The 15,124-nt window shown below is 47.6% G+C and overlaps 1 protein-coding gene across 1 annotated transcript in view; it reads left to right on the forward strand.

Moving 5' to 3' along the window:
* Positions 1 to 515: 515 nt before the first annotated feature.
* cplane1 (ciliogenesis and planar polarity effector 1) overlaps positions 516 to 15,124 on the forward strand; it is a 295,045-nt gene continuing 280,436 nt past the window's right edge. The window contains exon 1 of the mRNA XM_060847121.1: positions 516 to 981. Within this exon, the coding sequence (XP_060703104.1) occupies positions 901 to 981 (81 nt within the window). The 5' untranslated portion in view covers positions 516 to 900. The remainder of the gene's footprint in view (positions 982 to 15,124) is intronic.

Here is a 15,124-nt window from a genome sequence, read left to right on the forward strand (position 1 = left end):
GGAGCGGTATAGGGGACTCCTATAGGGAGCGGTGTGGGGGACTCCTATAGGGAGCGGTGTGGGGGACTCCTATAGGGAGCGGTGTGGGGGACTGCTATAGGGAGCGGTATAGGGGACTCCTATAGGGAGCGGTATAGGGGACTCCTATAGGGAGCGGTGTGGGGGACTCCTATAGGGAGCGGTATAGGGGACTCCTATAGGGAGCGGTGTGGGGGACTGCTATAGGGAGCGGTATAGGGGACTCCTATAGGGAGCGGTATAGGGGACTCCTATAGGGAGCGGTATAGGGGACTCCTATAGGGAGCGGTATAGGGGACTGCTATAGGGAGCGGTGTGGGGGACTGCTATAGGGAGCGGTGTGGGGGACTGCTATAGGGAGCGGTATAGGGGACTCCTATAGGGAGCGGTATAGGGGACTGCTATAGGGAGCGGTGTGGGGGACTCCTATAGGGAGCGGTGTGGGGGACTCCTATAGGGAGCGGTGTAGGGGACTCCTATAGGGAGCGGTGTGGGGGACTCCTATAGGGAGCGGTATATCTGACACCGTCCCGGGGGGTGGGGGGTGACTGGGGTTTGCTTCCTCGGAGCAGGCTCTGGGTGTTCCCCTCCCCCCCCGGGGAGTGAGTGCGGGGTGTGTTCCCCTCCCCCCCCGGGGAGTGAGTGCGGGGTGTGTTCCCCTCCCCCCCCCCGGGGAGTGAGTGCGGGGTGTGTTCCCCTCCCCCCCCCCCCAGGGAGTGAGTGCGGGGTGTGTTCCCCTCCCCCCCCCCAGGGAGTGAGTGCGGGGTGTGTTCCCCCCCAGGGAGTGAGTGCGGGGCTCCCCCCAGGGCGGAGTGGATCCCCCGAGTCTCAGCGGTTGCTCAGGGTGAGGAGCCGCCTGTACCTGAGCTCCTGGATCTCACCATGAACCTGAAACTGGAGGTCCTGCTGTCCTCCAGCATCAGGCACAAGAAACCGTGGCGACGGCTCTCCTGGATCGGAGAGGTAAGCACTAACTCAGTCTCAGTGTCACTGCTCAACTCAATCCTTCACTCTCACAGAGTCATAGAGATGTACAGCATGGAAATAGACCCTTCGGTCCAACCAGTCCATGCTAACCAGATATCCCAACCCAATCTAGTCCCACCTGCCAGCACCCGGCCCATATCCCTCCAAACCCTTCCTATTCATATACCCATCCAGATGCCTCTTAAATGTTGCAATTGTACCAGCCTCCACCACATCCTCTGGCAGCTCATTCCATACACATACCACCCTCTGTGTGAAAACGTTGCCCCTTAGGCCTCTTTTATATCTTTCCCCTCTCACCCTAAACCTATGCCCTCTAGTTCTGGACTCCCCGACCCCAGGGAAAAGACTTTGTCGAATTATCCTATCCATGCCTCTCATAATTTTGTAAGCCTCTATAAGGTCACCCCTCAGCCTCCGACGCTCCAGGGAAAATAGCCCCAGCCTGTTCACCCTCTCCCTGTAGCTCAGATCCTTCAACCCTGGCAACATCCTTGTAAATCTTTTCTGAACCCTTTCAAGCTTCACAACATCTTTCCGATAGGAAGGAGACCAAATTGCACACAATATTCCAACAGTGGCCTAACCAATGTCCTGTACAGCTGCAACATGACCTCCCAACTCCTGTACTCAATACTCTGACCAATAAAGGAAAGCATACCAAACGCCGCCTTCACTATCCTATCTACCTGCGACTCCACTTTCAAAGAGCTATGAACCTGCACTCCAAGGTCTCTTTGTTCAGCAATACTCCCCAGGACCTTACCATTAAGTGTATAAGTCCTGCTAAGATTTGCTTTCCCAAAATTCAGCACCTCACATTTACCTGAATTAAACTCCATCTGCCACTTCTCAGCTCATTGGTCCATCTGGTCCAGATCCTGTTGTAATCTGAGGTAACCCTCTTCGCTGTCCACTACACCTCCAATTTTGGTGTCATCTGCAAACTTACTAACTGTACCTCTTATGCTCACATCCAAATCATTTATGTAAATGACAAAAAGTAGAGGACGCAGCACCGATCCTTGTGGCACTCCACTGGTCATAGGCCTCCAGTCTGAAAAACAACCCTCCACCACCACCCTCTGTCTTCTACCTTTGAGCCAGTTCTGTATCCAAATGGCTAGTTCTCCCTGAATTCCATGAGATCTAACCTTGCTAACCAGTCTCCCATGGGGAACCTTGTCGAATGCCTTACTGAAGTCCACATAGATCACATCTACTGCTCTGCCCTCATCAATCTTCTTTGTTACTTCTTCAAAAACTCAATCAAGTTTGTGAGACATGATTTCCCACACACAAAGCCATGCTGACTATCTCTAATCAGTCCTTGCCTTTCCAAATACATGTACATCCTGTCCCTCAGGATCCCCTCCGACAACTTGCCCACCACCGAGGTCAGGCTCACTGGTCTATAGTTCCCTGGCTTGTCCTTACCACCCTTCTTAAACAGTCACAAAACATCATAATGTATAAACCAGGAACAGCTCTTTCCTGCTGCCTCCAGTATCCAATGTGATCATGGCTGATCCTCAATCTTAATGTCCTATTCCCACTCTCTCCTCGTAACACTTGAGGTTTTTAAAATGTAAACATTTGTCTATCTCTTTCTTCAATATACTCAGTGACCTGGTCCCCACAGCTTTCTGTGCTAGAGAATTCCAATGGTTAAAACAGGGTAATAACAATGACTGCAGGCTGGAAAAGCACAGCGGTTCAAGGCAGCGTCTGAGGAGCAGGATTCCACTGGTTCACCACCATCTGACTGAAGAAGGTTTTTCTTGTCTTAGTCATAATTGTTCTAACTTGTATCCTGAGACTGTGACCCCTGGTTATAGACTCCCCATCCACCTTGCATCTAATCTGTCCAACCCTGTCAGAACTTTGGACATTTTCATCAGATTTCCCCTCTTCCTTTTAAACTTTTGTGAATACACGCTCAATCGAACCCGTTTCTTCTCAGGACTGCCCTGCCATCCCCAATATCAGCTCCCACTGTTTTAGTTATTCGTGTCTTCTGGATACCATAACCATATACAGAGGAACGTCGATTATCTGATCGAGGTGGGCGGGCACTATTTTGGTTAATTGATTTCCTCTGGGGCTCGGAGGTTTCTGTGAAGTCTGCTCCCCGTTCAGGAGACAAGGCAGCAGCAGCACACCGCGTGAGACCCCAAACCCAGCCGTTCCCCCCCCAACACCGTCCGACCCTACCTGAACCCTGCCCATGCCCCCACCCCGGTGGAGCAGCTGGACTGTGCAGCCTGCTGCTGCCTTTGTGGGGTAAGTCGAGAGAGAGAGAAAAAAAAAGAAGAAAAAAGAAAAAGAAAGTGGAGGTGGTGCCTGGACTGTCCAGGACCATTCTCGGCAGCAGTCAGCCAAGTGTGTTTTTAATCATTGTACCTGTCAACACAAGACGCAATCAGCATTGAAACAGCTCTTTGACATCACGTTTCTATCGGGACCTCAGGGTCTCCTTCAGCTAATCTGATATTCGGATAATCGAGGTTCCTCTGTTGAACATAACCATGGGATGGCAGAAAGGATGTATGAGGAGTGACTGGGTCAGGTAGGATCATATTCACTGGAATTGTTATCCCATAGTGGCAGTCTCATCAAAACCTGTCAAATTATAACAGGACTGGATGGGGTGAATGCAGGCAGTATGTTTCAGACATCTGGGGAGTTCAGAATCAGCGGTCACAGTCTAAGGTTACCAGTTGGCCAGCTAGGACTGAAATGAGTAATTTCTTGCCCCAGAGAGTGGTGAATCTGTGGAATTCTCTTCCACAGAAATCCATTGAGGCCAAAATGTTGAATGTTTTCACAAAGGATTTAGATATAGTTCTTAAGGCTAAAAAGATTGAAGGGTGTGGGGAGAAATTGAGAACAGGATACTGAGTTGGATATCAGCCCAAGATCAATCTGAGTCAGCATGGTTTTATGAAGTTAAACATCACCACACCTGGTTATAGTCCAACAAGTGTATTCGGAAGTACAAGCTTTCGGAGCGTTGCTTCTTTGTCAGGTAGCTAGTGGGGCAGAATACGTAGGATACAATATATCGTAAAAGATCAAAGTGTCATACAACCGGTGTGATGTATTGAACAAACCTAGATTGCTGTTCAGGCTTTCATCGTTTAGAATGGGTTGCACATTTCGTTTCATTAGTGTGTAAATCTCAGAACTTTTTTCAAGTTACATTCCCAAGATAATTTCAGGTGTTATCAAAAAAATTGACATCTCAGCTCAGATAATGCATTAAAGGTGTGAGGTTAGAGTCTGTCTGCATCCTAATCTTGAGTCAGACTGGTTCTCTTTCCAAAGTAGGAATTTATAAAATGTCATGCAGACTGACTGCCTACAGATTGTACTTTTTGAACCTGTTGGACTATAAACTAATGTTTTGTGATTTTTAAACTTTGTCTGCCTCAGTCCAACACTGTCATCTCCACATCATGGTATTATGAAGGGAAATCATGTTTGACTAATTTGCTCGAGTTCTTCATAGATATGTCGAGCTACATACACATTGGGGGTCCTCTAAATGTAGTATATCTGGACTTCCAGAAGGCACTTGATAGGGTGCAGGCCAAAAGGTTAATATGTAAGGTAATCCGACATTTCCCATGACTAATCCAGCCAGCCTGCACATCCCTGGACCGTGGGAGGGAATTGCAGCACCCAGACACCGGGAGAAGATCTGTATGCAGTCTGCACAGTTGCCCACAGCTGGAATTGAACCTGAGTCCCTCACGTGGTGATGCAGCAGTACTAACCACTGAGCCACCGTGCTGTCGGTGAGATGAATGGGCCAAAATCTGGAAGATGATGTTTAACATGGATTAGTGGGAGGGTAAAGTGGATAAAGCATGGAGCTAGAAAAAGCACTGCTGGTCAGGCAGCATCAGAGGAGAAGGGGAGGCGAAGGTTCTGACCTGAAACATTCATCAGGACTGGGGAAGGGGCTGAGAAGTAAATAGGACACGAGTGAGGCTAAAGGAAAGGTGGGTGGGATGGTTATAGGTGGATGCAGGTCAGAGGGAAGGGTGGAGTGGCTTGGTGGGAAGGAAGGTGGACAGATAGGCTCAGAGGGTGGAGAAAAGAGGGAGGGCTGGGCCGGGGATGAGGTGGGGGGATATGAGGAGATTTGGAAGCTGGTGAATTCTATGTGAAGGCCGTATAGTTGTAAGCTGTCAAGGTGGAAGGTGAGGTGTTCTTCCTCCAGTTTGCCTATAGCCTTGTTTTGACAATGGAGGAGGCCCAGGATGGATATGTCGTCAGGGAAGTGGGACGGGAAGTTGAAATGGATGGCAGCTGGAAGGTGCAGTTGACTGGAGCATATGGCCAGAAATGTTCCCTGAACCAGTTCCTGATTTGGCACTTGGCCTCTCTCATGTATAGCAGATTACATCAGGAGCAATGGATGCAATAACTCAGGTTCGAGGAAATGCTTGCGAGTCTCTGCTGGACATGGAATGACTCTTTGGGGCCTTCGATGAAGGTGATGGAGGTGACTGCAAGGGAAGGTTCCAGGTGTGGAGGAGTGGTTGGTGGGAGTGTGGACCTAACGAGGGAGTCACAGAAGGAACGGTCCCTTTGAAAAGCAGATGGACTGGGATGGGAAACATCATTTTGGTGATGAGTCAGACTGTAGGTGGCAGAAGTGGCAGAGGATGATGTGTTGGACTTGGAGGTTAGTGGGCTGGAATGTGAGGACCAGGGGACTCTATCCTTGCAGTGGTTTGAGTGCAGAAGTGCAGGAAATGGAGGAGATGCAATGAGGGCTTTGTTGATCACTATCTCCTGAGTGTGAGGTTATCAATTTTGGTTGGAAAAGTAAAGCTGACATTTATTATCTAAAATGGGAAGACATGTCAGAGCCCTTTGGTGCAAAGGGATCTGGGTTTCCGTGTGCAGGAATGGCAGAAAGCTAGAATGCACTTATAGCAGGTGATGGGAAGACGGGGAATTTTCCAACCGGTAGTTCCCCTATAACACAAGTTTATGAACCATGATTTGTGAATTGCTGAGTTTTTTTATAAAGCGAACCCTTGTTCGCTGTTAGACGGTTCTCATCCTCGGCAGGTGGTGTTGCGGTGCAGGGAAGGCTGTACTCTACATCAGCATCACTTGCTCGTTGGTTCATGTGCTTTCTTGCGAAGAGCTTTGTGAAAGATATTGTGAAATGTTTGTGCTAGGAGTTGGCAAATTATTGTGAAACTGTCTCTACAGCCCAAGGACAAGAAACTGAGAGCAATCTGTTAATTTAAAAATTTAGAGTTGTGATAAGAGCAAAATTTCACTGGAATTGACTGAGGGTAATTTGAGGACAGTTTGAAACTTGGCGTTGTTGTTTGTATTAACAGCTGCATTCCTGATAAAGGGCTTTTGCCTGAAATGTCGATTTCCCTGCTCCTCGGATGCTGCCTGACCTGCTGTGCTTTTCCAGCACCATTCTAATCCAGAATCTGGTTTCCAGCATCTGCAGTCCTTGTTTTTACCTGTTTGTATTAACAGCTTTTTTTCTCTCTCTTTGTTTAAAAAAAAATGTTTAAATGTGAAAGAATGTCTACAGAATTATGTGAATTTGTTTTAGTGACTCATCACTATGGTAACCAACTGCCCAAACAATACCAGGACAGGGGCTTGGACATGGCCAGTCAGTTGCTCAGGGTGGTGAGAGTCAGGAAACTCTGCACGTAGTGGGTGACGGAGGGAAAACTGGTGGCATACGGTTACATTTGGTCATGTGTGGAGGTGTTTTGAGGGGGTGAGTAGGCTGTGCAGAAGAAGTTCAGGGTTAGTCAGGGTCAGATGTTAGTGAGGATGAGAGTGAGTGGGGAAGATGTTGCAGGAAATGGTGGGTACAGTAGCGGAGATAGTGTGAGGTGTCACAAGATGATGGTGGCATTTCCACTGGCAGTGTGGAGAAGGTCATTGATCTTCTTCCTACAGTGTGTGCATTCCTTCAGATGGTTGAGATTGTGCTGGCCTGTATGGTAACCTTGTCTCGGTTGGTGTGGTTCTAGCAGAATGGCATCCTCTAATGGCCCGGGTGAAATGTACATCCTGCCCCTGCATCACCTCATCCTCATCAGCAGCGCCTCCATGTCCCTGTCCACAGAGAGGCCCCAATTTTCCATTGTCTGCCACATTCAGGGCCAATGTCAGGTAACATGCTCTGGGCTGACAGCTCTTCTCTGGGTGCACAATATCTTTTTAAAGATGGTGCTGCATCACAGATATTGATCAACTCTGAGATATCCAGGAAGTGCTGAGTTACTTTGGAAACAGCATGTGGTATGATGGTGCTAGAATGTGTGAGAGGGATACCAAAGGTTGGGGTAGGTAATAAATCAGATGGGTTTTGTACAATAAGGTGATAGACATCCCTCAGCATCACAATGTGAAACCCTCTGGAAAAACCTGATAAACTTAGCAAAATAAATTAAAAATCAGCCCTTGATCGATGAAGGCAGGTTTCATTCTAGGATCTGACTTGTGCAGTGTTACCGTTGGATGGGATCAGGAGACTGGCCGGAATGTAGTGCGGTCAGCAGGGAGAGATGCTCATCGAGACTCATCAGTTGAAGATTCTGGTGAATTGTACAAGACAGTACCATACAACAGGTCAAAATGTACTGAAGCTGTGCTATCATTTAGATTAGATTAGATTCCTTACAGTGTGGAAACAGGCCCTTTAGCCCAACAAGTCCACACCAACCCTCCGAAGACCAACCCACCCAGACCCATTCCCCTACATTTATCTCTTCACCCAACACTACGGGCAATTTAGCACGGCCAATTCACCTGACCTGCACATTTTTGGATCATGGGAGGAAACCGGAGCACCCGGAGAAACCCTCACAGACACGGGGAGACTGTGCAAACTCCACACAGAGAGTTGCCTGAGGCGGGAATTGAACCTGGGACTGTGGTGCTGTGATGCAGCAGTGCTAACCACTGTGCCACTGTGGTGTTGAGCTAACTACTTTTGTTTCAACGTTTGCTGGTATTTTTGGTGGTTTGCCCCAATCCTGTTTCTACCATCGGCCCATTGTTCCTATTGCATGATTCTCTCTGAGATGGTGCTGCATGGGAACACGACCATGGCTTTGCAGGAGAACGACCTGCATTTATTATGAAAGGAATTGTGATAGTGTAAACTTCTAAACTTCAATGATTATTGAGGGATTGAAAGAATTAGCAAGTACTCTTTTCTGGAATAAAGTGTTTCCTGAGATGAAGGGGACAAGGAGAAACTGTGAAAAATAAAATAAAAGCAATATGTTAATTAACTGTTGCCAAGATGAAGGAATTGAAGCAATACAAGCAAGCTGCCTCCTGGGAGAGAGGAGGTAACGCTGCTTGATACCCTGTGTCAAATGAGCAGTTTGCAGAAGGAATGCCCTGAGATAAAGGGGTTATTTTCAGGAAAGTTATGTTTTGAACAGACAGTTAATGCCCAATGTAACAAGGAACAGGTGAGCTGCTCCTCATGAGAAAGCAAGCTTTAATGACTCCAGAAGTGAAATCAATGTTGTGGATGTACGGATCAAAAGGGTCTCAACTAATGTCACATCAGAAACTTCACAGGACAGAAAATGCTGTAAGATTCTTCAGTAACAGAACTCTGGCGAACACCATGGCACAAGGATTGATCCCTGGCAATCTAAAGACAGACGCTGTTGGTTGGAATTGTAGCTAAATTCCAACATTAATTGCATAATAGCTCAGTTAGGTAAAAAGAATGAGTACAGATGCTGGAAACCAGATTCTGTATTAGAGTGGTGCTGGAAAAGCACAGCAGGTCAGGCAGCATCCGAGGAGCAGGGAAATTGACGTTTCGGACAATAGACCTTCAGTATTCCTGATTAAGGGCTTTTGCCTGAAACGTTGATTTTACTGGTCCTCGGATGCTGCCTGCACTGCCGTGCTCTTCCACCTCGACTAATAGCTCAGTTGCGCTGTGAGGCTGAACTCGCTTCCTTGAGGGGTGTTGCCTTGGTTGCTTCATGCAATGAAGTTTAAGTAATGCTTTTGCGTTTTGATTGTCTGAGAGATTTCTTAATTCATAACCAAATTACTTTTTGTAGCTTTTGGTAATTTATATCCAATAATTGGCACCCACTGGGTGGCTTTGATAAGAAGTGACCCAAAATTGCTTTGAAGTTGAACCCACCAGCCTGTTATTCTCAACTCTAGCCTGAGCCTGGATTAAGAGGGTGGCAGGCCAGGATTCAAGTGGCTACATTAGGATCAAGGCAATTGAACCAATACCATTTCAGTTCAACATTTTTGTGTGATTGAATTTGTTGTTGAAACTTTGCTGTGAAATCCTGGCAGATAATCAATCTGAATGGGAGAACTTGGTGAAGGCAGATGTGAATAAGAAACAGCCAATGTGGGTCAAGTATTGGGAAGCCTGGCAGGGTACGAGTGCCAGTCTATCAGATTTTTCTTTGGAGTTGGTTCAGAGGTTCTTGGGAAACCTCTTACCCAAAGTAAATGGGCTGATGGGAATATGTTGTCTTTGTGCTTGGTAATTGGAACAGACATATAAACTGAGAAGTGCTGAGATAAGTGAGCTGAAGTCAGAAAATGTGGACTTAAAGGGAAAGAGTTAAAGATAATTTACCTTTCAAATGATCAAAGTCAATTTGAGACTGAACAGAAATGCTGCGAGGGGACAGAGGCGGATTCAGGATGGAGGTGGACCCTGTAGACAGGCTGGGTAAATAAGGAGGGTATAATGGGGAGGGCCCTGTAGACAGGCTGGGTAAATAAGGAGGGTATAATGGGGAGGGCCCTGTAGACAGGCTGGGTAAATAAGGAGGGTATAATGGGGAGGGCCCTGTAGGCAGGCTGGGTAAATAAGGAGGGTATAATGGGGAGGGCCCTGTAGGCAGGCTGGGTAAATAAGGAGGGTATAATGGGGAGGGCCCTGTAGGCAGGCTGGGTAAATAAGGAGGGTATAACGGGGAGGACCCTGTAGACAGGCTGGGTAAATAAGGAGGGTATAATGGAGAGGACCCTGTAGACAGGCTGGGTAAATAAGGAGGGTATAATGGGGAGGGCCCTGTAGACAGGTTGGGTAAATAAGGAGGGTATAATGGGGAGGGCCCTGTAGGCAGGCTGGGTAAATAAGGAGGGTATAACGGGGAGGACCCTGTAGACAGGCTGGGTAAATAAGGAGGGTATAACGGGGAGGACCCTGTAGACAGGCTGGGTAAATAAGGAGGGTATAATGGAGAGGACCCTGTAGACAGGCTGGGTAAATAAGGAGGGTATAATGGGGAGGGCCCTGTAGACAGGTTGGGTAAATAAGGAGGGTATAATGGAGAGGACCCTGTAGACAGGCTGGGTAAATAAGGAGGGTATAATGGGGAGGGCCCTGTAGACAGGCTGGGTAAATAAGGAGGGTATAATGGGGAGGGCCCTGTAGGCAGGCTGGGTAAATAAGGAGGGTATAATGGGGAGGGCCCTGTAGACAGGCTGGGTAAATAAGGAGGGTATAATGGGGAGGGCCCTGTAGGCAGGCTGGGTAAATAAGGAGGGTATAATGGAGAGGGCCCTGTAGACAGGCTGGGTAAATAAGGAGGGTATAATGGGGAGGGCCCTGTAGGCAGGCTGGGTAAATAAGGAGGGTATAATGGGGAGGGCCCTGTAGGCAGGCTGGGTAAATAAGGAGGGTATAATGGGGAGGGCCCTGTAGACAGGCTGGGTAAATAAGGAGGGTATAATGGGGAGGGCCCTGTAGACAGGCTGGGTAAATAAGGAGGGTATAATGGGGAGGGCCCTGTAGGCAGGCTGGGTAAATAAGGAGGGTATAATGGGGAGGGCCCTGTAGGCAGGCTGGGTAAATAAGGAGGGTATAATGGGGAGGGCCCTGTAGACAGGCTGGGTAAATAAGGAGGGTATAATGGGGAGGGCCCTGTAGGCAGGCTGGGTAAATAAGGAGGGTATAATGGGGAGGGCCCTGTAGACAGGCTGGGTAAATAAGGAGGAGAAAGTGAGGCTTGCAAATGCTGGAGCGTCAGAGTCAAAAACTGTGGTTCTGAAAACCGCAGGTCAGGCAGCATCCAAGGTGAGGGGAAGTCAACTCTTCAGGCATAACTGTGTGGGTGGCGGCGGGGGTTGGGGGAGGGGGAGGGGGAGTGGGGCGTGGGTGCACGCGGATGGAGGGGTGGTGGTGGTGGTGGTGGTGAGGTTGGGTCTGGAAGGGTAAGTTGCTGGGAATGTGATAGGTGGATGCAGATGGGGGGTCATTTTGCTAGGTCAGTGGGAGGGTGGAGCGGATAGCTGGGAAAGAAGATTAACGGTAGGATAGTTAAAGATGGTGGTACTGAGTTTGAGGGTTGGATCTGGGATGCGGTGGGGGATGGGAGGTTTGCAAACTAGTGAAATCGATGTTGATTCAGTGTGGTGGAAGAGCCCTAAGGCGGAAGATGAGGCAATTTTCCTCCAGATGTTGGGTGGCTTGGTTTGGTCATGGAGGAGGCCCAGGACTTTCATGTCCATGGCAGAGTAGGTAGGAGAGTTGAAGTGCTTGTCCACAGGGCGATGGGGTTAGATGGTGTGTGTGTCCCAGGGTTATTCCCTGAAAAGCTCCGCAAGTTGGTGTTCTGTCTCCCCAATGTGAAGGAGACCACATCGAGAGCAGCAGGCACAGTAGGTGAGGTGGGTTGATGTGCAAGAAAATCTCTGCCAGATATGAAAAGATCCTTTGGGGCTTTGGACAGACGTGAGAGGTGAAGTGTGGGCATAGGATTTACACTTGTGGCAAGGGTAGGTTCTGGGTGTAGGGGTTGGGAGGTGTGGACTTAATGAGGGAGTCACGGAGGGAATGGTCTACACCGAATGCAGTTAGGAGCGAGGAGGGAAATCTATCTTTGTTGGTGGGGTCTGACTCTAGGTGATGGAAATGGTGCAGGATAATGCATTGTATCCGGGAATAGTGGTGTGGAAGGTGAGGATATAATAGAGAGGACCTTGTAGACAGACTAGATAAGTATAGACAAAGGAAAGGGAACGTCTGACGGCATTTGCCTTCTGTCTGTTTGATCACTTTATCGCTGTTTTCACAAACCAGCAAAGAAACAATCACGGTGATAGACAGCGCAGTGTTTGGGTATGAATATTCCACTGAGACATCTTGGAAAGCCTGTGAAGCCTTTGACCCAGAATAGAACACATACACAAAGGTGAATGGCTCCAGCATGGGAAAGGGGAGCTCGGGATAACAACAAGGAACATACGGGAACCTGTTAAAAGGTGAGGGCCTCAGAGGGATCCACCCTGTCTGGAGCAATGAAGGATGTGGTCCCAGCCAATGCAGCTGTTGTTCACCATTTCCACCCCCGATGGGAAGGGCTGGGACACTGCTATTGTGTTTGAAGTTATAGATTCATCCAACACAGACAAACTCTTCGGTCCAACTCATCCACATTGAACAAGTTTCCCAAACAAAAATCAGCCCGCCTGCCTGCTCCTGGCCCATATCCCTCCAAACCATTCCTATTCACGTATCTAGAGCTGAAAATGTGTTGCTGGAAAAGGCAGCAAGCAAGGAGCAGGAGAATCACGTATCTATCCAAATATCCTTTCACTGTTGTAATTGTACTCCCATCCATCACGTCCTCAGGAAGTTCATTCTGCACCCAAACCACCTTCTGTGTAAAAATATTTGCCCCTCATGTCTTTTTTTAAATCTCTCTCCTCTCACATTAAAGATGTACCCCGTAGTTTTGAAATCTCCCATCCAAGGGAAAAGACAGCTCACATTAACTCCATATCTCTCATTATTTTATAAACTCCTGTCAGATTGCCTCTCAACCTCCTACACACCAATAAGAAAAGTCCCAGCCTATCCAGTCTTTCTTTAGAACTTAAGCCCTCCATCCTCAGCATCATCCCAGTAAATCTCTTCTGAACCCTCTCCAATTGAATAATATCCTTCCTATAACTGGGCGATTAGGATTGGACACAGTGTTCCAAACGAGGCCTCACCAATTTCCTGTACAACCTCAACATGGCTCCTCAACTCGTATACTCAGAGGCCTGAGTAATGAAGGCAAGAAGGAGATTTGGTTATCTGTAAGAATAACAGGGTGGTTGTGGGAGGGGACTTTACCTTTTCAAACATAGACTGGGACTGCCATAGTGTTAAGGGATTAGATGGAGAGAAATTTGTTTAGTGCGTACAAGACAATTTTCTGATTCAGTATGTGGATGTAGCTACTAGAGAAGGTGTAAGGCAGGGCAGGTGACTGAGGTGTCAGTGGGGGAGCGCTTTGGGGCCAGTGACCATAATACTATTACATTTAAAATAGTGGTGGAAAGGGTAGGCCGAAGGGCCTGTTTATGCACTGTAAGTAATCTAATCTAAAAAAAAATTGCCCATTTTGACTGTATTAGGCAAGAACTTTCAAAAGCTGACTGGGGGCAGATGTTTACAGGTAAAGGGACGGCTGGAAAATGGGAAGCCTTTAGAAATGAGATAACGAGAATCCAGAGAAAGTAAATTCCTGTCAGGGTGAAAGGAAATGCTGGTAGGTATAGGGAATGCTGGATAACTAAAGACATTGAGGTTTTGATGAAGATAAAGAGGGAATCAAATGTCAGGTATAGAAAGGAGAGATCAAGTGAATCCTTAGAAGAGTATAAAGGCAGTAGGAGTATACTTAAGAGGGAAATCAGCAGGGCAAAAAGGGGACATGAGATAGCTTTGGCAAATAGGGTTAAGGAGAATCCAAAGGGTTTTTACAAATACATTAAGGACAAAAGGGTAACTAGGGAGCGAATAGGGCCCCTCAAAGATCAGCAAGGCAGCCTTTATGTGGAGCCTCAGGGGATGGTGGAGATACTAAACAAGTATTTTGCATCAGTATTTACTGTGGAAAAGGATATGGAAGATACAGAATGTGGGAAAATAGATGGTGACATCTTGAAAAATGTCCATATTACAGAGAAGGAAGTGCTAGATGTCTTGAAATGCATAAAGGTGGATAAATCCCCAGGACCTGATCAGGTGTACCCGAGAACTCTGTGGGAAACTAGGGAAGTGATTGCTGGGCCTCTTGCTGAGAAATTTGTATCATCGATAGTCACAGGTGAGGTGCCGGAAGACTGAAGGTTGGCTAACATGGTGCCACTGTTTAAGAAGGGTGGTAAGGACAAGCCAGGGAACTATAGACCGGTGAGCCTGACCTCGGTGGTGGGCAAGTTGTTGGAGGGAATCCTGAGGGACAGGATGTACATGTATTTGGAAAGGCAAGAACTGATTAGAGATAGCCAACATGGCTTTGTGTGTGGGAAATCATGTCTCACAAATTTAAGATGGAGTTTTTTAAAGAAACAACAAAGAGGATCGATGAGGGCAGAGTAGTGGACGTGATCTATATGGACTTCAGTAAGGCATTCGACAAGGTTCCCCATGGGATATTTGATAGCAAGTTTCGATCTCAGTGGATTCAGGGACGACTCGCCATTTGGATGCAGAGCTGGCTCAAAGGCAGAAGACAGAGGGTGGTGGTGGAGGGTTGTTTTTCAGACTGGAGGCCTGTGACCAGTGGGGTGCCACAAGGATCGGTGCTGGGCCCTCTACTTTTCGTCATTCATATAAATGGTTTGGATATGAACATAAGAGGTATAGTTAGTAAGTTCGCCAATGACACTAAAATTGGAGGTGTAGTGAATATCGAAGAAGGTTACTTCAGATTACAACAGGATCTTGATCAGATGGGCCAATGGGCTGAGAAGTGGCAGATGGGGTTTAATTTAGATAAATACGAGGTGCTGCATTTTGGGAAAGCAAATCAGAGCAGGATTTATACACTTAATGGTAAGGTCCTAGGGAGTATTACTGAACAAAGAGACCTTGGAGTGCAGGTTCATAGCTCCTTGAGAGTAGAGTTGCAGGTAGATAGGATAGTGAAGAAGGCGTTTGGTATGCTTTCCTTTATTGGTCAGAGTATTGAGTACAGGAGTTGGGAGGTCATGTTGCGGCTGTACAGGACATTGGTTAGGCCACTGTTGGAATATTGTGTGCAATTCTGGTCTTCTTCCTACTCAGGGTTCAGAAAAGATGTACAAGGATGTTGCCAGGGTTGGAGGG

This window comes from Hemiscyllium ocellatum, chromosome 2, assembly GCF_020745735.1.
Source record: "Hemiscyllium ocellatum isolate sHemOce1 chromosome 2, sHemOce1.pat.X.cur, whole genome shotgun sequence".
Classification (NCBI taxonomy): Eukaryota; Metazoa; Chordata; class Chondrichthyes; order Orectolobiformes; family Hemiscylliidae; genus Hemiscyllium; species Hemiscyllium ocellatum.